The following is a 25,818-nucleotide window of genomic DNA, read 5'->3' as shown; positions in this document are numbered from 1 at the left end:
CTCCCTTGGATCCTTTCAGTTCATCTGTGCTTGTCCATTGTATTTCACTTGGGAGGATGGGAACTTTGTAGTGGAAGTTCAGTACTCAATAGTTGCTGTAGTGAAAAATCTCCTGACTGAACCTCAGTGGCTAGAAGGCCCCCTGCCTCTTGGCTGAGATGAGCAGAGTTGCTTTAGCTCCCTCTCCTTTCCTTGCACTCATGCACATCACATTTATAAGGAGGAGAAATAATTTCTTTACTCTCCTTGATTATTTTGCCTTTAATGCAGATGACAGTTGTGCTCGAACTGATGTTGCCTTTAGGCTGGAATAAGCACACTTAGCATTTGGGCACAACTTCTTGCTTGGAAATCTCAAGGTGCTTGATCAGCATTTCACTAGCGAGTCTGTCCATGAGTACTGAAGTATGGTTACCTTTACAGTTCACTGGAGCTGGCAGAGTTCCCTACTTTATGTGAATGGCTGTGCACTAGCAGGAGCTGTGTATTTCTCCCTCCTACTGTTCCCTTCTTCCCCAGTGTTTGTCTGGGTTGGAATCAGGTCCTCTTCCCATTTCATGTGGGCTATTTCTTCTGAGACTCCTCCCCATCCTTGGAGAAGGGGGTATGTCTTGGAAGGGATGTCACTGGAAGTGGGTTGGCATATTTTGGAGGCTGACAGAAGAGTGGTGTGTTTGACTCTGCTTCTACTTACTGTGAATCCAAGGAGAGAATAAAACTTTAGTGCTACTCTGTAGCAGGACTGAAGATCCTCCTGCAGTCTTGGTTGCATAGCCCTTGACTGAAATGGCTGTGAGGTTTTAGGAGACAGTCATGTTCCAGCAATTTCCAGCCTTCTGGATGTCTGCTGGGTCACTGTGTTCCTTTCTTGGTTGAATATGAACAAGAGCGTAGCTCAAGAGTCGTGGTGCTTAACATCTTGTTTCTTACTCTCTTCCAGATCACCAGAAACTGGAACGTGAAGCTCGAATCTGCCGACTTCTGAAGCATCCAAATATTGGTAAACCTCCCTGGGCCTTAGAGGGATGGGGGTGAGAGAGGAGTAATGAATGTCTCACCTAGCATGCTGTGAGAGAGCAGATGTATTCTGAATGTTCACAAAACACTCGTCAGACTTGCCTCAGTTTCTCTCTTTGATAAATTCTGCACATGATCCTGTCCAATTCCTTTGCATCCTGGCCCAGATGTTCACCAAAGTGTGCTGTGTTGCCATCCACTCACCCATGCAGACCTGTCCAGCTCCTTGGGTGGTGCATGACTCTTGTCTGCTCATCTGATATTCTGTAGTGGGAGTGAGCTGTTGTTTGTTTTCCCCGCGCTTCTCTTCCATTTCCTCTTCTTGGCACTCTTTGATGTATCTGTTTAAGTGCTGTATTCAGAACATGCCCATAGTTGAAGGAGGGTGGGCTACTATGGCAGCTCTTCCTATTAGAGTGGCCGCTTCCGCTTGCTTTAAAAACAAAAGACAGGAAACAAATTGCCCATTCTGGCAGTGGTAAGAAAATTAATAAATAAGAAAATTGAGGGTGATGGAGTAAAGGAATAGTTTTGTTTAGAAGTATAGGAAAAGGCAAAATAAGGCACAGCTTCAAACCAGAACTATATTATTTACTGAACTGTAGGGAGGGGGCATGGATTTTTATCTGCTTTCAAAGCACCAAGGAAGTTTGTCCTTTTTTTTTTTTTCTAGAGAAATTTCACATTGCTGGAAGTTGCTTTGAGCAAAACAATTAGACCATTAATAATCTCTTTATTAGGATCTTTAAATCAACAAAGCCTCTAGGATCCTCACTGAGGTCTAATTTGAGTTAATTTAGTTAAGAAAACATCACAAAATACCAATCTGCCACCTTCAACCAAACCACTGTTAAATATCCCTGTCTGGGAAACCTGTGATGCATTACACTGCCTTTCTTTTGCATAACCCTATCTGTCAGTGTAGATAACTTCTTAAGGGCATTTGTCTGGGCTCCTGACTTTCAGCTTTGTAAGCATTTGCTCCCGTCCTCTGAAGACCTGGGAGAGGAAAGGTGCCTCACAGCAAACCCTTGGACTAGCATCTGTAGCCTGTTCCACCTGTGATGAAGAAGCAATTTCCACAAACTTGGGACCTCACAAAATACAAAGCATCTTAGAATCAGCTTTTTGAGAGAAAGCTTTGTTGCATTAGACTGTAGTTGTGGAGGTATGGCATGAGGAGAGGAGCAGTGGTCACTTTCTACAGCAATTTGCACTGATGGATATATCAGCCAGTAAATGTATTGCTTGGCAATATTCAGAATGACTAAACCACATATTAGCTAGTTATCGAGCTTCATTTGTCCCGTAAGACTTGTTGCACTTGGTTTAGTAGGTGATGTCACTTTTTACTTTGGCCTTAACTTCACTCACTTCCATCATCTCTCCTTTTTATCATTTCTTACAACTTTTCTTGCCAGGCTTCTCACAGAGTAAATCATATGCACAAGAGGAAAACTGCTTTTATAAGTAAACCGCACGGAAAACAGAAACATATCACATTCCTGGGACAATTCTGCAGCTTGTGCCTCATCTGTAAGGCTCGTCTCCTGTTGTATCATGGTTTGGAAAAGACAGTTTGGGGGAATGTCAGTGGTTCTTGCATTTTCTGCAGAGCAGTTCTTGTCTTCCTAGAAAGAACAGTTTTTATTGTGAGATAAATAGACTAGTCATTCTAAACTCAACGGGTGGTCACAAATAGCAATAAGGGAGTTAAGTTTTATGCCTACAGCACAGAATCAAAGTGTGTTGAATAAGACCTTAGTAAGTCACATGGTCCATTCAGCAGTCCTGTGAAAACCTTTTATACCTGGCTGGTTCCAGGCATGTTTGTTCTTAAAACACTTGAATGCTCCCACAGCCCCTAGTGGCAATCTTTCAAATGTTTAATTCTCCTGTCAGTTAGCCGTTAGGAAAAACATACTTTGCTGCTATCTTAGCTTGTTGTTTCTAATTCTATCCAGAGGTTATGTGGAAAGTAGTTTCTCTTTCTTTGTAACAATCTTTTACATATTTGAAGGCTGTTATCATGTCTCTCTTTAGTCTTCTTGTTCTTCAGACTAAACAAACCCAGTTCTTTCAGTCTTTTTCTCACATGTCATGTTTTCTAGACCTTCCCTCTTTCTTTTATTTCCTTTTTATTTTTCTTTCCTCCTTCCCTGGACTTTCTCCAGTTGTTTCATACCTTTCTAAAGTGCAATGCCCAAAACTAGATGTAAGATTCTAACTAAGGCCCTGTCAGTGCTGACTAGAGGGGGAAGAATTGCTTTACCTGTCCTACCAACGATACTCTTGTTCTGTATGTCAGCCTATGAAACTTGCCATTTAAATATATGGTTGGTGCATGTTTGCTTCCTGACACATCATTGCTCCAGACTACTTTCTGCAGAGCTTCTGGCAAGCAGCTAATTTTTCCATCTTGTATAGATGAGGTTTCCTATCAAAGTGTACATTGCATTTGTCTTTAATAAAACAAATAAGAAGAAATTCACTCTGTGGATTGCCCCCAAGATTTCTCAAGACCGTTTTGATTTATCTTCTGATAGTGTAATAGGGTTTCCAACTCCCTTCCTCCAGTAACATGTTCTTTAATAACAGTGTCATATAGTACATCATGTAGGTAATAAATAACAGTGTTGAATACTGTTGGACTCTGGACAGACTCTTTTTTCGATTTTGAGTATGTTTTTCAATAAGTTGTATACACTGATCTAAGCTAGTTCTGAATACACAAGTTTGTCTAAATTGGTTATAGAAGTAGCACAAAAGATGCTGTCTAAAGCCTTGCTGAAGTCCAGATGCTACACGCATTGCTGCTTCCATATTCCTTGGAGTTGTTATGTTGTCATAGAAAGGAAACATGTTGTTCTGTCATAGCAGTAGGCTTTTTCCTTGAAGTGTGTATTAGCAGTTAGTAATCACCCAGTTACTGCTGTTCGATGTTGTAAGCTCTTCTGAATGATGAATATTCAGTGTGTTGCCTCAGTGTGAGCTATGCCGGTAACACTGCACCAATCCTGAAGAATTCTGCAGATTTTATACTTGCTTTAATTTTCCCACGAAGTTTTTTTGCTACTGTTTTTGTTGCAAAGTGAACTGCAGCATGTCCTGCTCTTTTACGGTGACCTCAGCCTCTAGTGGGTCTGCAGTAAAGGATTGGAAGTTAGGACTCTGTGAGTGGGCTCCTTTCCTCTCCTGCCTGTGTACAGGACATACAGGCAATAAACCTATTGTTGTATTTGTGGTGGTTCTTACCCATTTGCTGCAAGTAAGTCTATCCTGCTGTGGAGATTCTGGACTGCAACACATTGACCAGAAAACTGCTACTCTGATAAAATAAAGGTTACCTTAGGTACAAAATAATGGTGATATTTCCACTTGCTGCTTGCTTTGTGAAATTACTGCTTTCTGAGTTATTCTAACATGCCTTCATCAAATCTCAGCCCTAATTATAGGCTATTGCTCTGTAACTGGGTGTTTTGTTTGTCTTTGGATGCACATTAAGGCCAAGGTAATCACAGTGGAGTAATCCTGTGATTTACCATGTAATCCTCCTCCTTACAGTGGAGTAAGGTTGTGGGGTTGCTTTTTTTTTTTGTCTGCTTTTGGATAGAAGAAAGTTGACTTGAGGCACTGAGTCCTGACTCATGGTACATACCATGTTCTCATTGCAAACCCCTCATTTGAATGTGCCATTATAGCTGGTCACCTCAGGCTTCAGTTTAGTAGAGGAAAGACTTCTTCCCATAACTTTCAACTTGGCTTTTTTCCCTCCTGACAGCTCTTAAGAGTATTTTTCATTCTGGTCCAGAGGAACCATTTGCCAGCCATGCTCACCAAATACAGCAGAATTGGACAGAGATCAATCAGTGATTTGTTCGCTCCAAGAGATGTACCCATTACTGAGGATATGGGAGTGTTAAAGAGAGGCAGAAGGCAACATCATTAAAACCCCATTGTCTGTAAGCAGATAAAATGCCTGTAGAAGTTGGCAAGAGTCATGGCTCTGTGGGGAATTCCACTTCTTGAACAACTTACTGTTCTAGTGATTCACTTATCTATAAATCTTGTGGGCATTTGACATGGATGTGTTTGGGAGCGCATAGAAGAGAATGAGATGGCTGTCTTTTCCCTTGGTTCCCGCTGGAAAGAGTGGGTTTCTATAAGCACACTTATAGCCCTGACCCTTTGCAGACACTTTCCTGATTGTGCTGCTGAAGCTTGTGCAACGGCTGACTTTACCTTCGCCTTCTGTTTGGTGTAGAGCTAAATTTAAATGTGTTGAATATCGACTCTTGCTTACTGGAACAGGTCTTTTGATCTTCTGCTTAGTTGTAAATTTAATTTCAGTCAGTCTATGTATTTGATTTTTTAAGTCCTGCAATTCATTCACTACATAGGAATTCTCTTGTGGGGAATTCATTTTTTTCCTATGCTTCCTGCTACCAGTCAAGAGCAGTGACATAGCTGGGAATCGCAGTATCTTCCTGCAGTCCTGTTCGGTGCAGATGTGAAGTTTGGCACAGTGCTGAACATGCCCTTTGCTGTCCTAAGACTCCCAGAGCAATAATGATGCAAAATTCAATAATGGTCTTCATTCATGGTTTTGAAAACTCTTCTCTAGCATTTCTGTGTTGTCCTGCAAGAGTAGGCCTGGGGCTTGTTCAGTGCACCACAGAGTCTGCTCTCTGCATGGATTTTGTCCACTGTGGTGTTAGGTGTTCTCCTAAATTTTCTTTGTTACACTGGAGTGCCTCCTCTTTGGATCTGTCATCAGGTGATCTGCACGTTCTTAGATCTTTTTAACCCAACTATGGGGAAGTAGTTCTTCAATATATTTTGTTCACAGTTCAGTCTGAGCAATCTTGGTTGGTTATTGTGTCCCAGCTCATGGCAGCCGTTGCTGTGAAAAACTGCCTGCACTTAGGTCTAGAATAATAAAAATACATATTTTAAGAGAGGCTGGTAGTAGCCAAAGAGCCAGAGCCAAATTATTTTTCTTTCTGCCTTCATATTCTTTGCTGAACTGCTTCAGAGTTAATTTCTTTGAGGGAATTTATAGCAGTAGTGAAATGCTGTCCTCAGCATCTCTTGGAATTATTGCTTTTTCAGGTTTTTCCTGCTTCGGACTTGTTCTCCAAAATATACTTGCACCTGAATTCTTTCATTTTAACCTCTATCTGTTGGCTTCTCTCAGCATAAGCCACATATTTAAAATGGGGAGAAAATACACAGAAATCTCCTGTGATGTAGAAGAGTTTCTTTTGACCCAGTTCAGTTCTATTTCCTTTGACAAGTGGTGTGTCTTCCTAATACCTCTGTCCTGTGGGTGTGATTCTGACGTTTTGTGTATTAAAAAAGGTCTCCGGTTTGTGTGCCCTTACATGATGGGCACACAAGGTGCAAATTGCTGCAAAGACCAAGAAGGATGCTGTGCTTCTGCGGGCAACCCAGCTGGAGAATCCCACATAAGTAGCCTGGGTGCATTGATCATGTCTGCAGACCTAATACTGGATTTGTTGTCTTAGTGGTATCAGCTACAATGTAAGGTTCTCTCATTCCTTATTTTGAGATACTACTCTTGATAAGCAGGCCCTCACTTTTTGCCCCTGCTGCCAACTTGGAATGTTTTCCTATCACCTTTTCCTTAATAAGAGATGTGAATTGCTTCCTTAGTGAACAAGAAAAGAGCGTAGGCTGTGTTTTGCTGTAAACAGCAGATTTCCTTGTTTTCATTTGGCTGCAGACATCCAGACTGCCTTTGCAACTGGGACAGAAAGGAACTTATGTGCAAAGAATAGTTAAAATGCTGGGGATTCTCCAGTGGTTTGGCCACTGCTCGCTGCCCTATGTAAACTCTATGGTTTCCAAGTAGGATGTTCCCCTACCTGGCCTGCTGTTTAAAGCTGCTGCCCTGAGATTTCTGCTGGGGGAATGCTCCTTTTCTCGGGTAAAACTGGTGTTGAGAGGGGATGGCTTGGGGAAAGGGAAATGGGGGGAGAAGAGACCTTGTAGCAAGAGCTGTGTTTTGCGGCTGAGTTACTGAGCAGCTTTTCCTTGGAAGTGGTATGGGGCTGTGCTTCCTGAGCTCAGACAATGATGTTCTTGGCCTTATGTCTTTAACCCACTCTCTTCTTGCTTACACCCTTTATTCCCCACCCTATCTCCTTCCCAAAAAAAAAATAAATCACAAACCAGACAAAAAAAAAAAAAAAAAAACCCAACCAAACAAAAAAAACCCAATAGCGGAAAAAACCCCAAAACACCCAAAAAGAATATCAGCTAGAGTGCATCCCTCTGGGAAAGTCTGAGCCTTCGAGCTGCAAGTTCCTATTTATTCTTTACAATCCCTGCACTGTTAGGGATTTAGGTGAGTGCCCGTGTGTGTCTGGCTGAGAGGAGGCTCCCCAAAACACCAGGCAGCCCAGCTTTCTAGTTCCCATTCTGATTCTCCCAGTTACTTCTTTCACTAACTAGTGTTTATTTACCTCTTCTTTTCTCCCTATTCTGCTGCCTATTCCTATACCTTTTCCTATAGTTTTAAGGAAAGTGTTTGTCCATAATCCCTCTCAGTTTGGGAACTGAGTAACAATTGTGTTTTTCTTCCTTGCCAGAGGATGAATTTACTCTGTCTGTGGTCTGTACTAAGGAGGTACTCGTATTCCATTATTCATATATTTAGCTGTGAGATTTATCTGTATGCAAGCAATCCCTTTAAAAAAAACAGTGGGATGATGGCCAGACTCATCCCACCCACAGGTACTGCAAGTGCCGGAGGAGGATTCCCCCACTGCACATCCCCCTCCCTTAAGAATAGCACTGAGGAAACTGAAAGAGCCTCCTTTGGGGTTCCCCCTGCCTGAGCACCAAACAGAACAGAGGGACGGCTACACTCTGGTGAAACTGTGCAAGCAACAGCTTGCCTTTTGAACAAGCTTGTCTCTGTGGCAAGGTTCCATGACTGTCCTGGGCAAGGTGAGAAACAAGTTAATACAGCAAGGCTGGGGGGGATGCATGGGCATACACTGCTTTGCAGCACCAGAGGCTGTCCCTGATGGCAGGAATGTGTGTACTGCAGTTATAGAGCCTGTATGAGACCTAAAATCTGTCATGGCCTCTATCTTTGTTAATTCTAATGAACTGGGTGTTCTCTGTGTATTTTCTTTGCTATACCGATAAAGTTGGCTTGTTATTATTTGGGGGGTTTATAGGAAAAGCTGTCATACAATAATAGTGGTTATCAGAAGCACTTTGCTTATCTGGCATGTGGATAATCGGAAATTATTAATAACAATTCTGGATGGTCATGATTGCACTGTTATCAGGAGAGTAGGAAATATTCCTGCTAATGCACTGGTTTTGGCTCATGTAATGTTTAAGTAGGGCATACTAAATGTCATGTATCTTGCGCTGAACTTCAGCCTTTCGATACAGACGTTGCAAAATCAAAGGAAAAAATAACATTTAGTTGGCGCTGAAATGGTTTTTAAACTTACTTTGTTTTCTTTTTCTACTTTTGCTTTTTACCTCTGCAGGACTAGTTTCCTAACAGGACACATACTGTTCTCCCTGGAACTTCTTTCTAGGCCGTGAATTTCTGTGCATAAGGGAATTTTCCCCAACTTGGCATTATGCATGGTAGAAAGGGCACTGTGTAACCTAATTTTTTAGGGCTGGAGTGTTAAAAAGGTTACAGTGAGACCATGGTGAGGGGCAAGAAAAAGCCTACCCACCTCTGCGGTTGTGTATGCCTTTTCATACTCCCTTAGGACTGTTCTTGTCTGGTTTTGCAGAGCCTGCAGCAGCTTGGTTCTGCCTGAACTGGACCAGAATGTTCACAAGCCCTTCTCTTCCATTTTCCAAAGCTTCAGAACTGCAATTGGTGTGAAATGCTGCGGGCTCGGGGAGTTCACAGCGAGCTGGTATATACCCAGCATACTGTAACCTCTCTGTTGGATTTGGGAGGAGGAGGAGGGAAAGAGTCCACGTTCCTAAGGGACTGGTTAATAACAGCATGCTATGTCCTGTTAGCTAACTGTCCTGCTGCTTTTAGTTACTGCTTTAACAAAGCTGGTCATTAGCTGCTGGGACAGATGATTTCTAGAGGATTATTTGCATTACACAATTTCATGCTTTTTAATAGCAACTTTTTAATTAAAAGGAGAGTCCTTTTGGAAGCAGCCTGAGCAGCTGCAGCTGAATTCTGTGTGTCTAATGTAATTAGAGGAACAGCTGGGGTGGGAGCTGAGCACCCAGCTCACAGGCAGTCGCAGGTTGGTGGTGGCTCCTTGCGGGACAGGCCTCCTGAGTGATGTGAGCCGTGCAGGAAGCATCCTGGCACATAGCCAGGCTCTGAGGTGTGGGACAATTCCCATCCTGGCTGCCCAGGCTGGCAAGCAGCTGGGAGAGCGGGGAGTGGGTGGTAGCCATCTGCGTCAGTTGACTTGTCACTCGTGCTGCCACGGAAGATGGTGCTCAGTGCGCAGTCTGTCAGGCCGTAGGTATGTGTGTCTGTAGTGTCAGCATCTCCCGGTACGCTGGAGGGTATCTGTGGAAGAGGACATCAGGCAGGTTTTAGCCTCCAGTTTTATTCTGCTGCTTCTGGGATGCACAGCCTCTTGAAATATGCCCCTTGTGGTATCTCTTACCTCTTCTGTTTCTCCATGATACAGGCAAATGTCTGATGTCTGGTTAGAAACTGTTGAGAAGTGAAGCTGTGGCTGTTTCTAATGAGTGGCTGGCCTTTAAATAGCATTGTTCAGGACAGAAGATCTCAGAGCACTTTTCAGTTTGCACTACTAAGGTCGTGTGCAAGAGTTCCTGCGTTGCAATTACCACCACGTAGAAGACAACCAGAAATCCCTGTTGCCATGTATTAGCTCTGCTGAAGGTACTGCAACATGGGCTACTTGAGAGTCCCAAATATTATATAATCACACCACACAGTGTGTGCTGGTACACAGGTAGTTGGCTGATAGTGTCCTTTACATTCCTATAATATCCACATGCTTTACGCTTAACAACACCAGTGGACTTGGCAGGTAAGATTATCGTACTCTATAGCTTGAGCACTGTCCCTAAGGACAGGCAAAGACCAGTGGTATGTAGGAGCCTATGTAACCATTTCCTCAGCAGAGACGAGTAATTGCAAAGTGAAGATACTGGAAATTGGCCCATGAAATTATTCTTCTGTTTGTGTATTTGCCTGTTGTTGGGACTTTGATAAGTATTTTGCTTTGCTTGCTGAGATTTACTTCGCAGCTGGTTGCCGGAAATGGCCTTGTGTTACAAGAGCCTACCTCCCCAACCATGGGCTGATCCCCCACTCAGCCCTGCTCTTCTGTTTGCTATGGATGTGGGATATAGGGGAATGTTCATCCTGGGCCTTTTACGTGTGACCTTTTAACTGTGAGACGCCTGTTCCTTTTCAATGTCCTTTTATGTTCCTGTAGTTCAGGTAGACTTTTATAAGAAATGAAAGCTCTTTGCTGATTTCTTCATGATTCACTTCAACTTTTGCATTCACAGAGACTTGCTTTGTGTGACTCAGCAGCAATTTACATTGGTTGTTAGGCTGCTACAGTTTGCGTGAGGGCGATTTTCCCCTTGTGCTTACTTACTTGCTTAGTGTCACACTCGCGTCACACTTGCACCGCATCGGGGAACTGCAGCTGCCCGTACAGGGTCACTTTATTCAGGCAGGGAATGGAAACCATGTGGCTTACTTACTGTATTGCTGTTTCTCACTAAAATGCTTAATTTTCTGTAGTTAATATCATGGCTTATTAGTACTTTTTTTCTCTAAAATAAAAACTGTACATGCATGAGGATTTTGAACCACTTTGAAGTATCGGTTTGAAGTTTTGTTCTTGAGGCAAGATTTCCAGCAAGACTCTGAAGACAGCAGGCAGAGAACAGTAATAGTCACAGCAGATGTTCTTAGAAAGCACTTGAACTCCTGGTACCCAGCTGCTGTTAGGTTCAGTAACCGCAGCATGTCCCCTTGAGCCGCTCACTGTGATATCTGGCTTTGTGCAAATGTTCTGGGTTGCATCAGGGCCTCAGGCCTGACTTAAACACCCACACAGGACAGATGCGTAGCTTACATCAGGTGGGGTTGAAGGTCTGAGGTTTTGGGGAAAGGGGGTGATTTGGTCTCTCTGTTTTTAATGTTGTTAGTTATTTTAACAGAAGACCAGCTTTTGGGAGATGCTTCCTGTGCACCTAAGACCAGTTTACATGGGATGAGGCTGGAGAGGAAACTGAGGGACCCTTTTGGGTGCTTAAAGCATTCAGCTAGGTTGTGCCTTGTGTGTAGTGATGCATTGCGGCTCTTTAACAGTGCAGGGTTACAGGTGTGCATTTAAAATTGGAGGGACAGATTTAGGTAGCAGTCTCTCATTACACTTGGTGGAGTATACATATACAGTATGGAGTCTTCATATACAGTACCAGATTCAGGACTGTATATGAAGAAAGTCAGGCAAGTGGTGAGGCACACTTTCTGCTGACTGACCAGCTGGTACTGGTGCAGATGATATTTCTATTTAACAGTCTGTAACAGTTCTGCTCCTTTGGATAGCATTTGTTCTGGCATTGCTTACTACTGCTGTAGGGTTTTATTTATTATTTCTGAAGTTATCTGTAAGACTTAACAGTTGTAGAAATCAGATGTGCTTGTGAGCTCTACAAGCCCTCCATTCTTTGTGTGGATGGGAGTGTTCTGTGCTTTAAAACCTTGGGTGAAGTCTTTCACTGTATCCTGTAACTGATTTAGAGCCTGACTAAATCAGGCACTGATTTGTCTGACTTGCTTCTGTTTTCTTTCTTACTCCCCTCTCCTTGACTGTTCTTGCTAACCATTGTAGTACGTGCTCTTTCATCCATCAGAGACCTTTGACGTGGAAGCAGTCATCGGGTGACCCTGGCTGTGTGTGGTGTTGGCAGGGACTGATTTCCCCCGTCTGTAAGAATCCCTGTGTTAAGAGTGTTTGTCTAGGAAGAAATATGGTTTGAACTGCTGCTTCTGGGTGACAGAATCAGTTACTAGAAAGAATCTACTTCATCTTCTGGTGAACAGAGATCAGGTTCCTTGGCAAGTACTGGGCTCTTTTGTAGTTTGATCGTCTTTTGGAAGACCCCGTGTTGCTGTTGAGCAGCTTCCCTGTTGCTCTGACTTGAAACTCTTCTTATCACTTCTTGTGATGTGTGTATTGTCTAGCCTGCAGCTAGGCATAGATGTCACTGCTCCCCTGATGAGAGCCAGAAAGAAAAGGGTTCCGTAATATTTTTGAAGAAAAGGTTAAACTGAATGAATACTTGTAATTCCCCATTTTTCTTATCATGGATAGTTGTGGGGAATCTTTTACTCCCCAGCATCTACAAATTATTGTATTTCTCACCCTCTCATATCAACAGGTTACACAGGTATGAGCACCCTGCGTGGACTCTGCTCAACCTCCTGGGTGAACCTGAACTTGTGGTAGTAATGGAGATCAGAATCACGGAATGGTTGGGGCTGGAAATGACCTCTGGAGATCATCTAGTCCAACCCCCCAGCTAAAGCAGATTGACCTAGAGCAGGTTGCACAGGGTCACGTCCAGTCAGGTTTTGAACGCACCTAGAGGAGACTCCACAACCTGTCTGGGCAGCCCTGTTCCAGTGCTCTGTGAATCAAAGTAGTTTTCACTTGTATTCAGATGGAACTTCCTGTGTTTCAGTTTGTGCCCATTGTCTCTTATCCTGTCACTGGGCAGCATCCTCTCAATACTCACCCATCTGATATTTGTATGCATGAAGATCCCCTCTCAGTCATCTCTTCTTCAGGCTAAATAGGCCCAGCTCTCAGCCTTTCCTCATATGAGTGATGCTTCAGTCCCCTAATCATCTTTGTAGCCCTCCACTGGACCCTCTGCAGCAGCTCCTTGTCTTTCTTGAACTGGTGAGCCCAGAAGTGGATGCAGTACTCCAGATGTAGCCTCACTAGGGCAGGGTAGAAGGGGAGGATCATCTCCCTTGACTTGCTGGTCACACTGTTCCTAATGCAGCCCAGGATACCATTGGCCTTTTGTCCACAAGGCACATGGCTGGCTCTTGGTTAACTTGTCCACCAGGATCCCCAGGTCCTTTTCCACAAAACTGCTTTCCAGCAGGTCAACTCCCCTCACTGCTGCCCTGAACCTCACTTTAAGCCTAATGTTTTGAGCTGTTACTAACTGTTCCCATGGGAGGGCTGCTGTCATCTTTCCTGTAGCTTTTCTGGAGTTTGCTGCTGCACCATGTACTCCCTGAGCTTTGTTACCTCAGCAGATTAAATCCTGTGCTGATTTTGTTCCGGCGTCGCTCTGGGCCATAGCGAGGAGGCAGCTCCCTTGTTGAGTTACTGACCTGCATCCTGCCTCCAGGGCCTTCTTTTGCTGTGCAGCCCTAGGGTGATGTACAGCATCAGTATTTATGGACTGCCCCTGTCCTCCTGTCATTGTTCCTCACCTAAGGATGCAAATAGTGTTTTACTGTCCTTGAAGGCTCTTTCTGCTGCCTCTGCCAGTCTCTGACAGCTGAATTGTGACTTCCTTCCCTTTTCTTAATGTATCTGTCAAAATTGCTCTCCTCAGGACAAAGAAATAGCACCAATCAGCTTATTTGTTTTATTTTCTGACATAATTTGCTGCCTGCATCTTTACATCAAAGTTTATTGTTTGCTATGTCTTCTACCTCCAGAGGTGTTTGCTGTTCCCTTTTCATGGCCACTGCTGTCAGCCTGCTGATGGCTGTGCTCCTCCTCTGTCATGATTTCACTCATACTGCTCTCCTCTCTGCTTGATTTCTTTCAGTGTTTTGATGACCTTTCAGGTGCCAGAGGAAGGAGAATGCTCTCTTGTGCACACCAAGCGTCACCAGACACGATCTTGTTAACACATTCAGCTTTCCTTGAAGTTTCTCCATCTATTCCCTCTTCATAAGGGCTCTTCACAGACTTTTGCCTGTGTCCTGGGCCTCAGCTCTTGTTCATGTGCCTGTCTGCTGCATTTACCTCAAATAGTCTTGGGCACTGGAGTAAAAACTGCCCTTTGCTGGGAATCCAGGTGTCCGTTTCAGCCATTTCCTGTCTTGTTTCCAGTCTTGAATGGAAAACCTTTCTCCTAGAAAATACCTTTCTCACTTGCATTTCTGTAATGCTGCCTTTGTTAGTCTCTGCCAGCTGCTCAGGACGCAAGTTTTCTGTAAATACAAAATTGTATTACAATGAAGTTATTACAAAGCCAAGTAAAACAGCTTACTTGGAAGAAGATCTTTATTGCAGTGAATGATTTGAGGAACAGAGTTCATAAAGGTGATGTGTCTCTGTTTTCGTGCTGTAGGAACAGCATGTTGCATCTGAAACACCTGTGTTACTGGTACTCTAACTGTACTTGCTTGTTTGTGGCATTACCTTGGGTGAAGTGCTCCTCCCAGACCCCTGTGGTTAGATGCAGTAGAAATGCTAAGGAAAGGAAATTGATCAAGAGGCCAGGTCAGAGAGCTTGTAGATAAAGGCAGGGAAAACACAGGAAAGCATAGGCAGAAAGAATAAGGAAAGAACAAAATCCTTTTAGGAAAGGTACTGGCAGTGGACTCTGCACATCTGTGCTACTCTCAATTTTGACTTTGTGTTTGCGTGCATGTGGGAGGGTGCCTTAGCAAAGGAGAGTTGCAAGGAGAGGGGAGAGCGTTGAGAACATTTGCAGAAGCTGTTCCATATGAGGTAGGAACATGTGCCAAGTGCTAGTTTGAAACATTCCCAAGACAATGATGATAGCTGATGTCATGCGCCAATAAGAGGTGCAAACTGACCTCTTAATACTGGCAGAGAGAAAATCATTATGTTGAGAAAAGTCAAGACAGGTCATCTGTATTTTATGTGGAAGAAAAAGGAAAACGGGGAAGAGAGGCAAAGGTACCATTCAAGTGACCAAGCAGGATAACAAGATTTTTCTTGTAGGGATGAGAACAGTAATGGTACTTTGGTCAATACTCGATTAAAAGGTGTTACAGTGACTGAGACACAGCCTAGTCTCAGCTAAGTGCTTCAGTCGGGCAAATCAACAGGGGAAGACTGTAGATGGTCATGTGAAGACAACTAGTCCTGGTCAGGGTGTGAAGGTTGAGGCATCGAAGCAAATAGGATTGCTAGCTTGCAACTGTGGCAGGGAAAGTAGTGATGTTTTCCAGCAGGGGAGGAAGCAAAGAGCAGAGTAGGTAGCAATATGAAATTAAGGGCTTTGTTTCTTCCCAGGTTAGAATTAGTGCCTAGGTGTCCAATAAGCATCAAAGAAATTGAGATTTTGATTCAGACAATGAATCAATGAAAATGAAATGGGACTCTTCTGGCTGCATAGATACAGTAGTTACTGCCAGTGTGTAATGTGGGGAAAGCAGGACAGAGCCATGGAGACCTCACAATACCAGGGGACAGTGACCCATCATGGAGGCAACCCCAGTCCTGCAGGTTAAAGCAGAGAAGGAAATGGGAAAGATGAAGGTTAATTTAGGCAATAGGAGCAGAACTCAGAGGATAGGTAAGGAAGCTGAAGGAGAATGAAATTGTGAGAAGGGGAATGTCTGTAACAAACAGATCAGAAATAAATTGAGACAAGGAACTGAATTTTGTGTAAGGATTTGGAGCGTAAGTCAGAATGAAGTGAGGAAAAGGAAAGAAAAGGAGGAAACTTCATGGAGCTTTGCAGATGAAAGGCAGAAGGGACATCAGTGGCACTGACATGCGGATGAGGCTGGAAGTCAGTTTTTGGGGGTGAGGGATTGTTTGGAAATTCTGAAAATGGTTTGTTTTGGGAAATAAGAATGGGTGGGGAGAAATGGCAAAACAGGAGCGTGGAGGAAAGAGTAGGCAGACGTGAAAGGAGGGTACTGAAGGGTTAGAGAAGGAGAATGAACAGGAGGTCAAAGATATTTAGAGTTTGTTTTGACGCTGGGGAGGGGTGGGTGTATGTGAAGGACACCCATCTGTTCCTTTGAGATAATGGAAGGAGCACACGAAGTGAAGGGCATGGGGAATTAATAGACTGATTGGGTTGAGGGAGAACTTGGCTGTGTGCATGGGTTTGATTTGTGAAGTGTCATATTTGCTACATGCTCTGTAAACCTCCATTTCTTGATTATATTTTTGCAGTGCGGCTCCATGACAGTATTTCAGAAGAAGGTTTCCATTACCTCGTCTTTGATCTGTAAGTGTCTGTCTTTGGCTTTGATGATTCACCAGTGATACAGGCACGTGGATGCTTGACTAAGAGTGGAATAAAAAGCACCTGCATTAGTATAATTCTCCCTTCCTCTTTAGAGACCTGTAGATACCTCTGGCCTATTTGACAGAAATCCATAGACTGTGTGGTAGCAGATCGACCAGAAAGGCTCCTAGCAGCAGGTGCAGGTGTGGGATGGCAAAGGATGGCTAATCTGTATAGGGAGGCCGCTTGACTGTTGTCTCTGAGGCAGTCTGAAGGGGCCTGGTGAGGATTGTTCCGCCCAAGCTTAGCCCACCCAAGCTTAGTATATACTAAGCCCTGCAGAGGCACATGGGCAATTTGTGCCCAGTCTGTCAACAGTGTCCTGTACACTGCTGGTGAAGGGCCAGTCCAAGGGGTCAGTCGTATGGATATATCCGTGACGGTACCGTGCTGGTGGAGCTCTGCCCTGGCTTTCTGTGCTGCAGGTCCCCGCATAGGCTGCTGGAAAGAGCCCAGACAGATGGCTGCACATGCCCTGTGCCGCCTTGAGCTAGACGTGCACAGGCTCTGTAACCTGCCTTGTTGTTTTGCACTCCAGGGTTACAGGTGGGGAGCTCTTTGAGGATATTGTTGCCAGAGAATACTACAGTGAAGCAGATGCCAGGTAAGACTGTTTACGGACCCCTCTGTGTATGTGCTACATGCATTGGCAAGTGGGATGCATTTCCTGACTCCTGTTCTGTGCATGGCTTTGTTCTGACACTTGTTCGCTGTCCGGAAAATATTCCTCTTTCTGCTATCAGTGTAAACTATTGTCACTGGTCAGCCTAACTCACCACAGCTGTAGCCCTTGTTGCTTGCACAGCACTGCTGTCTTTGCCATTTGCAGATGCCGTGCTCTTTGCTGGGAGACCCATTGATAGCAGCTTTGTCTGCCTGATCCTTCTGGTGGTTGGTGACAGTGTGTCCCTAGTGAGCAAGTGTTGGCCTGTGGCTGTGAGAGCACTGTCTGCTTGTCCTCTGGTGTAGGGTTCTAGTGATGTGCCAGTGCTGTTGTGCAGACCCACTCAGTTTGCCCATGTCTAGATAATGGTTTACGGGGCAGGGGGGAGAGCAGGCTTTGAAAGATGTGTTTCTGTGGAAGTCCTCTCTGTGAGCTGGGTGGCACACTGAGAAAAGGCACAATGTGAGAGCAGCCTTCATATTTTAATATTAAAAAGATTTAGAGTTATGCCCTTCTGTTTTGGAGCGTGTCCCCCCTCTCCCATGTGTGAGCTTCCTGAAGTGCCTTGTGCTTGTCCCTTTGCTGCTTATGGTGGGTCAGTGTTTTGTATAGCAGTAGAGGATGGTATTCTCTGACCTGTCCATCTGCTGAACGTGCAGTGTTTGGAACCAAAGCTGGGTTTAAGCAGCTCTTGTTTTGTTTTAGCAGGGTCTGGGAGTGGCATGATGGCAACATTTCACCTCATCTTATTCCTCACCCATGTTCTTATCTAATCCTAACCTTTGCTGGAACAGGAATTAGGGAAACTGCGAGAGGAGAGGGGTAAGAAGGGAGCAGTGGATGCTGCTGCAGGGTAACCTTGGTAGGCAGTACTGTGAAGATCAGACCGAGTGTGAGCAAAGACAGAGCATGACCTGATAGTTAAGAGGAATCTGTGGGCGCTCATTTGCTTTCCCTCCTGTGCGCTTACAGCCTCTGTCTTCTAGGCATTGCATGATGCTTTTAAGTGAGGCATTGCACCATGCACTCCATTGTGAGAGCTGTCTGCTGATGGGGAAGGCCAGTGGGCTCATAATCTCTGATGAGCTCCTGGCGGAGAGGTCTGAGAGCCCTGTAGATGTATTCAGTGGGCTGCACAGATGTTATAGGCCCAGCATCTCAGACAGATACACAGTCATTCAATCTGTTCTGCCTTGAAGTTGGAAAGTTACGAGGTTGTCAGTCATCATCCTTCATCCTGTTCCTCTTGCCAGTGCCTGTTCCCTGAAGTGGTCAAGAGCTGGCAGTGACCAGCACTGCTCAGGAAAATTATGGCAGGGTTAGGGGAAGAGGGGAACAGTCTGTCTCTCTGCAAGGCTTCCTCAGGGTGCTCAGCCCTCTGACTGTCAGCTGGCCAGGTCTCGCAGTGCCCACAAGATGACAGGGTGAAACTCCTCCCTTTCTCTCCCCATGCTGAGCTGAATTCCAGAGCAGGCTGGGAGAGCGAGGGAGTGAGGTCCGTGCCAATCCGCTGCGCTTGGCTCGCCTGGGACACCTCACACTTTTGCCATTTTTGGCCAGAAAATCTCCCTCGCTCAGACTCGGCTCTGTTCTAATTATACATTTTTGTTTTGGGAGCGGGGAGATATTCATGGACTCCGACCCTGAGGATTGTACTGCCAGCTCGGGAGGGTGGGGGTAGCAAACACGCAGTGCCGCACTTCATCTTCCCTTCCTTCCCTCACCCTCTTCCCATCTTTTCCAGTAGCCAGTTTCTTTTCCCTCAAATATTTCACTCATTTCAAATCTGTTCCCCTGAGATTTGTACAGTTTGGTGCGGGGACTGACTGATCCTGCAGTGAGGGCGCAGACCCACCCGAGTTGCCCACATCTCGGTGCCTGCTGCCCAGCCATAGTTGTCTGAATGCCTACTGCATTCCACATCCAACCCTGGGAGCTGAGTAAACGTTTAGTGGAAGAGCTGTTTTCAACCAGAAATCTCGCCCATGGGTGTGTGGCACTGTCCTTAAGCGACAGGTGTAAATAACTTCTCGCTTCTGCCCCTGTGGTTGCAGCAGTGAGAATGGCAGAGACAGGGTTCTCTGTGAGTGAGGGGAGTGCAGCATACTGCGCTTAACAGGGAATGAATCTGCTTTTCAGATCACTAACCCCTTAAGTGGGATCTGTACTTAAAAGGCACCCAGCAAGCGGGTGTGTGTGCGCATTGTGTATGTAAAGTGCTCGAGATGCTGCTCTGAAAGCTTTGCAAACTGGCAGACACCCAGGAGTCGTCATCCTGAATTTGCTGGGGGAGGCTGCCGCTCTCTGAAAGTTTATTCTTTGCTCAGGACTAGCCCAGCTGAATGCTTCCTGGAGTGATTTGGCCTTGCTTACCCAATTTTGGCTGCTGTTTGTAGACACTTGGGTGCCTTGGTTCTCCTGTGTGGGGTGCTTACTGTTGGCTGAAGGGGCAAGTGAGATGCTCTAGTGTAATGGGGAGGAAAGGAAGGAAGTGATGGGAGGTAGGAAGGAGGCTTTGTGGCCCTGCTATAGATAGGGTGTTTAGCATCCTGTTGCTGAAAGTGCTGTGAGTGTCCAGCTGTGATGGTACTGAGCTGTGTCATCCAGTGGACATGGTGAAGGGATTCAGCCTGGGGTCTTGAGCTCTCCCTGACACAAATATAAAAGTTAGGGAAACAGTTCTGGGATGAGATGAGATGCCAAGTATATGTGTGTGTGTGCATAACTGTGTGTCTTTCCCTTTATCTTTCAGCCACTGTATTCATCAGATACTGGAGAGTGTGAATCACATTCACCAGCATGATATCGTGCACAGGGACTTGAAGGTAATATTTCCTCCGTGCCATGAAGGCTGAGGAGAGCAGCCAGGGGATCATTGGAAGAGGCAAAACAGGGATATACTGTGTTGCCAGCTGGCAGTGCTCTTTCACTTGAACAGGGCTCAGGGGTTCCTGAAGCACAAGTTTGTTCCTTCAGAGTTTTCTAGAGGGTGTGCTGAACTCCCGAGGAAGTTCTCAGTCTTCATGAGCCTTGCCAGCTCTCAGCCTCTCTGAGGCAGCTCCAGGATGGAGTAGTTGTGAACCTTGGAATGGAGTAGACTTTCAGAGAAACTTGGGTAGGCTTCATTATAATGAAGGACACTTTCTAGTCTGCCATTGAAGAGATCTCTGGAGACCTGGGGCAATCTCTGTTCAATCTGCCAGGTTGAGTTTGTCTGCACAGAGCATGTATATTTTTGTTCTGTGCTGTTGCCAAACACATACCATTGGGCTAGGGCAGAGCTGCTCAACAAGAACTTTTCACGTAATTTCTTCCTTCTCTCATCAGTAGAAGCTCTTTTAATCTAAACCCAAAACTGCTGGCCAGTTAAACACTGGGTGAATAGACCATTTGCCACATTATAACGCATCTATAGACCCAGAACCTCTGCAGTGTAAGTTGCTTTAACTCCCTTCCCACGCAGTGCCAGCTGTACTGGGAGCTGGGTAGGCTCCAGAATGAAGAGTTTTGTGCAGGAAGGTCTGCCTGCCCTGCAGCCCTCTCTGTCTGAAGTGGGAATGGTGATGGCCACCAGCAGTCCAGTTAAGTTAATGCAGGATGACACATGCTACCACTGCTGGTTTTGGTTTGTTATACATTGCATAAGGGGAAGAGTATAAAAATATATTGCAGAGAGCAAGGTAAAGGCATGCTGCAAGCTTGATGGCAGTGTTCTCCCAGTGTGTAGATCTAGTGGGCAGCCGTTAACCCTTAGTGTTTCTGGCAAACTCCCATGCAACACTTCTGGCCTTCTGATTTGGAGCACTGTGAAAAGATGCAAGCTGTCTATTGGTGTGGCTGCTTTGGAATAGACCTGACATCTTCTTTTGATAAAGCAGCCTTCAAGGGGCACTACTGCCCAGAATTAGGGCCTCTATGAGTATCAGTAGAGTTCTCCAGTACAGGATGGTTTAAGTTTTCCTTCACATCCTGTGTTTGGGTATAATCTGTTTTGCTTCCCAAGTTTTGTTTGTGTGAAAGTTGTGAACTTCTTTAGAACTTAGCTGCTGGACACTCCCCACTGCAGTTAATGTGTTTCTTCTGTTGCTTGCTCTGATTCACTGAAGCTGTCCAGGCCTGAAGAGTAGCCATTCCTTTTTGCAATAAGAGATCCTGTGCTCTTCATTTAATATTTAGCTCCTTGCCAAAAGCTTGGCCTTCAGGATCAGTGTGTAATAACTGCAGAGCTTGCTTCAAGAGAAGTTTTTTGCACCTCCCTCTCATAAGCCTGCTTTTGGCTGACATGCTCTTAAAGACCTTCAACTGTTGAGCTGCCCATAGGGATTGCAAGAAATTAGGGAGTTCATTCACATCCTTACCAAAAAACATGTGAAACCTGAGACAACCCATATTTATGTTGGCAAACATGCACATGGGTAAGCACCATTTGCCTTAAGGTGTTTGTAGCTGTATTTTAGAAGCACAAAGTTTCTAATTTGTCAAGCCAAGCCCAGGTGTGATCTGAACCTGGGAGAGATTTTCAGATTTCATTGGTCTTCCACTTGAGGGATTTGTTTACACTGGTGAATTTTCACCAATGTAGTTTGATTAACACAGTCTTTTCCACTTCCCATACAGTGAAAAGCCAGTGACATCCAAATGTATTGAGACTCAGTTCCTCTCCCTTCCATGCTGCTCATGGCAAGGACCGTGATGGGCAGGGCTGTTCTCCCTTCATTCAAAACAGAAGCAAGGCATGTGCCCAGTACTTTAAGGCAGGTGAATGGGTAAAGCATCATGTTCCTGTCAGGCAAAACAGGGATAGAGGATTGTCGTGAGATGAAACTGGTGAGCAGACTGCAAAAAAGACTTTCATCAGATTTGTGAAACTGAGACAAGTTTCTGTTTCTGGATTTCCAGTTTTCCATCTTGCTTGTTAAAAAGCTCAAGTTGATATGAATAGCACAATTTGTCAGAGGGGGGTAGGATGAGAAATCACATTTGTCCTGCCTATCTACAAGTTGGATTTCCTGCAGAGGTGTAATAGCCACCACCTTAAAGTCCCTGGGGTTTCAAAAGGTCCCACGTAACTAGCTGCTTTTGTGCTTCAGAGGAAGCTGCTGACACTCAGTCCATTTTTTGGAATTGTGTTAGTCCTCATGCTGAAGTCCTTTGCTGGAACACAACAGAATTATGATCAGAGTGAGATTCATGTGAGGGGCAAAAGTCTCCCTTTCCCGGCACATCGGGGAAGTGGCACGCTTGCTTGTTGCATATGCGATGGCAGCAGTAGCAAGACAGCATATTTTATGCTGCTGTAAATACGTAGCGTGAAGAAACAGCTTACAAGAATACTCACTGCTGTGCTGCTTTATGCCAATTTGAGGCTGAGGCTTTTTCTGTTAGGGATGAAAGCTACTCACTATCTAGACGATGCCTTCCCACATTACAGTGGTGTATTTGGCAGCCGTTATTAGCATCATATTTACTTTTCCAGTGCCTTGGGGACCATGTAATGTTCATGGGGAGAAACATCACTGCAGATTGTATCTACTGCATCCTTTCCCCCCACCCCTCAATTGCTCTCTGCGGGGATGACAGAAACAAATTTCGGGTTCTGTGCTACAGGAACTGTACTGCCAGTGCCCTCTGGTGTCAGCATGTAATATGTGGGCTGGGTGAGGAGAGACTGGCTCCCGCAGGAGTTTGTGTTAGACTTCAGGATTTTCTGCCACTCTAGGTTAAGGCCGTTTGTTTCTGTTGCTCTGTCTTCACCTGAACAACTTTAGTACATGCCTGCTAAATTCAGTCAGCAGATTGAATTCAGTGATGTGAATACTGAGGTAGGAGGGTTTAACAAGGGTGTCAGTCTTTCATTCTTACCCCCTTTTCTCTTTCGTCTCCCCAGCCTGAGAATTTACTACTGGCAAGTAAATGTAAGGGTGCTGCTGTCAAACTGGCTGACTTCGGACTGGCTATAGAAGTCCAGGGAGAGCAGCAGGCCTGGTTTGGTAAGACTGTTTGACCTTTCCCACTTTTGCTTCCTTCTTTCCTGGTGGCTGGTTGAGCTGCACCCTTCCTGAATACTTTCTCTCAGCATTTCCAGCATGCTTGTGTGTATGTAGCATTGCTGCTTCATTTCCAAGCACCTCAGCCTCTGGGTCCTTGGGCACGAGCCTAGGTGCAATAGAGGAAAGGATATGATAAATAAAGAGAGAAAAAAATGTCTGTATATTTCTCTGTTCTTGGTTTACAGTAGATGCTGGTGTCAGAGATGAATGCAACTGCTAAGTTTAGAGGCTGATCTGAACTTTCCTACTGCTCATCCTGAATTCTTTTGGTCATTTTACAGAAACGCATTTAACCTGGCCTGCCTCAGGCATATTTGGATCTGGCCTTATCTTTGTTTAGAATCATAGAACAGTTAGGTTGGAAAGGACCTTAAGATCATCAAGTTCCAACCTCCCTGCTATGGGCAGGGACACCTTACACCAAACCATGTCACCCAAGTCTTTGGCTAAAACATAATTAGAAATGAGACCTTCTCAGGCTAAACATCATCTCCAAGACTTTGCAGTGCTGCAGAGATTCTGGAGAGATGGCTGCTGCTCCTGGTCTGCCCTCACCATTTGGAACACAATCAAATGTGTTCCATATGGGTCTTGTGTTTTCAAACACCAAGACATTATATGTAACAGTGATCTAAGGCCTGGCATATGAGTTTGTGCCCAGCTGGTTGACATGGTATCTCTCTTTTCTGTTCTTCCTGCACTGCACAGACACTCAATCCCATCTGATCTCTCCTTTCCTCTCCCTGCCTTTTTATTGGTTTCCTAAGAAGTAGCTCTAGCAAATATGAGATGAAGGGTGGGAAATGGATTTTGGAATTTGTTTGTTACCACTAGTGGATTTTATGATATGGCAAGATCTCTTCTGCTTGGGTACTGTTAAGTACTTCATGTCATCCATTTCCTGGCAGGGTTTGCTGGCACTCCAGGCTACCTCTCCCCCGAAGTCTTAAGAAAAGATCCTTATGGAAAACCAGTGGATATATGGGCATGTGGTAAGATTCTGTTATAGCGTTTTACAATTAAACAACACCGTTTCATGTAGAAGAGCAATTCTTTATAACCTATTGCTGGGAGGGTATGCAGTGCTCCTTCTTGGGTGGAGAGATGAAGGCACACTTGAGGATAAGCACCTTGTGTAGATGGAGTTAATACTGGAGTCTGAACTCATTTGACTCTGGCTGCTAATTCTTTCCTCGGGCCATCTATCAGATGTTTGAGACTCATGAGATAGGACCTGTCTATGCTTTGCAGAGTCAGTTGTTTAGATAACTGTAGCAATTTCCTATTACTCTGACTATGTAGCAGATGAAATACTGAAGAGAGAGGACTTTTTTTTAAAAGCAAAAAATTAAGTGTAAATGTACCTGGGACTGATAAGTTAAAAGATATGTGATATCAGTGTTGCCTGACGTGGACTAAATGGTTCTCTGCAGGCCAAGAGTGTTAGCTTTAGTAGTGTCATTTTTGTCCCAAGATCATGCACAGTAAGCATGTAAAACTACAGTCCTTCCAAAAAGTCACTTGCTGCCCAGCAGCCCCAGGGAATGTGGCTTCATTTTATTCTGAAAACAGCTAGGAGTTGTGGCTCATCAGCCGTGGTAGCCACAGGAGGGTAGAAGGACATCATGCACCTTGTTCTAGCTCCTGGCACATGAAGTGCCAGGGTGAGGTTCAGCAGAGGAGAGGTTTGCACTGTCTTTCTGTACCTCAGAAGACTAAATATGATGGCAAATGAAGATATAGAGCAATCATTACCATGGGGACTGTCAAGAGGGAAGGAAGAGGGGCTGAAGGAATAATTGGCGTATTAGCCTAACCATAGTGTATCTGTGTCTCTCCCTCCCAGGAGTGATTCTGTACATATTACTAGTGGGGTACCCTCCCTTTTGGGATGAAGATCAGCACAAACTCTATCAGCAGATCAAAGCCGGAGCCTATGACGTAAGGGCACTTTCTTGCTGAGTACCTGCATGGGTGTAGAAGCCATCCAAAACATGGCACTATCTTTCTTGGTATTTAGCAGCAGGCCCCAAGCTACTGTGCAGAGCGATGTTTGGCATGTTCATACACCTTGTCTTCACTGCCTGGGATACAGTCCTCTCTGGGGCTTCTGAAAGAATATGAGGAAACATTGCAGTGGGCACCTAGATGTTGCTGGTTGTTAGGGAGATGCAGAGCTGAAAATGCAGATGATGGGAAATGGTGTCCTCTAGTGCATTTACCACAAAGTGCTGCAGATGTAGCCAATGTTAATTCTTTCAGGGGAGCAGAGGGAAGGTAGAAAGAAGGAGTCTGCCTTTATCAAGGCCTAATTAAAAGTATGGGGAAGTATTCTGTAGACTAATAGCTTAAATTGTGGCCTCTGGTCTCCTCATTGTCATAGAGGAATTTCTTCCAGCAGTGGAAAGCATGGAGCCCAGTGAGAAGACTGAATGGCAGGGGCTTTTGGAGGGGTGGCTTTGTGGTGGGGATCAGCTTGGTGGGTTGGAGGCTCTGATGAAAAGCCAGTTCACGGAACAGTTTTCAGAGCAAGGCAAAACTGAGGTATGAAAAGTGCTTGAAGGAGAGGAATAGCAAGGAGGTTAGTACTGGGAAGCAGAATGGTGTAAAACGTGGTTTGGGTACCACAGCTTGAATGTTTGACAAAAATTCTTCCATGTAAAGAGAGGCTTGGGAGGGACAAATGAACTTCTGGAAATCCTAGTTCGAAGCCTGCAGGCATGAATATCAAGAGGAAGTTGGGGAGTCTGCTTTGTAGGCTGTCTTCTTGTGTGTATTAAAAAAGAAAAGGCAAGGGTTCTG

General features: G+C 44.9%; 1 protein-coding gene across 6 annotated transcripts in view; it reads left to right on the top strand.

The window, feature by feature from the left end:
• CAMK2G (calcium/calmodulin dependent protein kinase II gamma) overlaps positions 1 to 25,818 on the top strand; it is a 123,727-nt gene that overhangs the window by 52,191 nt on the left and 45,718 nt on the right. For all 6 annotated transcript variants that reach the window (XM_065670642.1, XM_065670641.1, XM_065670643.1 and 3 more), the window contains exons 3-9: positions 941 to 1,000; positions 16,188 to 16,242; positions 16,841 to 16,906; positions 19,719 to 19,791; positions 22,854 to 22,956; positions 23,925 to 24,008; positions 24,863 to 24,957. In XM_065670642.1, the coding sequence (XP_065526714.1) occupies positions 941 to 1,000; positions 16,188 to 16,242; positions 16,841 to 16,906; positions 19,719 to 19,791; positions 22,854 to 22,956; positions 23,925 to 24,008; positions 24,863 to 24,957 (536 nt within the window). The remainder of the gene's footprint in view (positions 1 to 940; positions 1,001 to 16,187; positions 16,243 to 16,840; positions 16,907 to 19,718; positions 19,792 to 22,853; positions 22,957 to 23,924; positions 24,009 to 24,862; positions 24,958 to 25,818) is intronic.

The sequence above is a fragment of the Lathamus discolor genome, chromosome 3, assembly GCF_037157495.1.
Source record: "Lathamus discolor isolate bLatDis1 chromosome 3, bLatDis1.hap1, whole genome shotgun sequence".
Lineage (NCBI taxonomy): Eukaryota > Metazoa > Chordata > Aves > Psittaciformes > Psittacidae > Lathamus > Lathamus discolor.
Note: the sequence above shows the minus strand (reverse complement) of the source record. Positions and strands in the feature narration are given on the sequence as shown.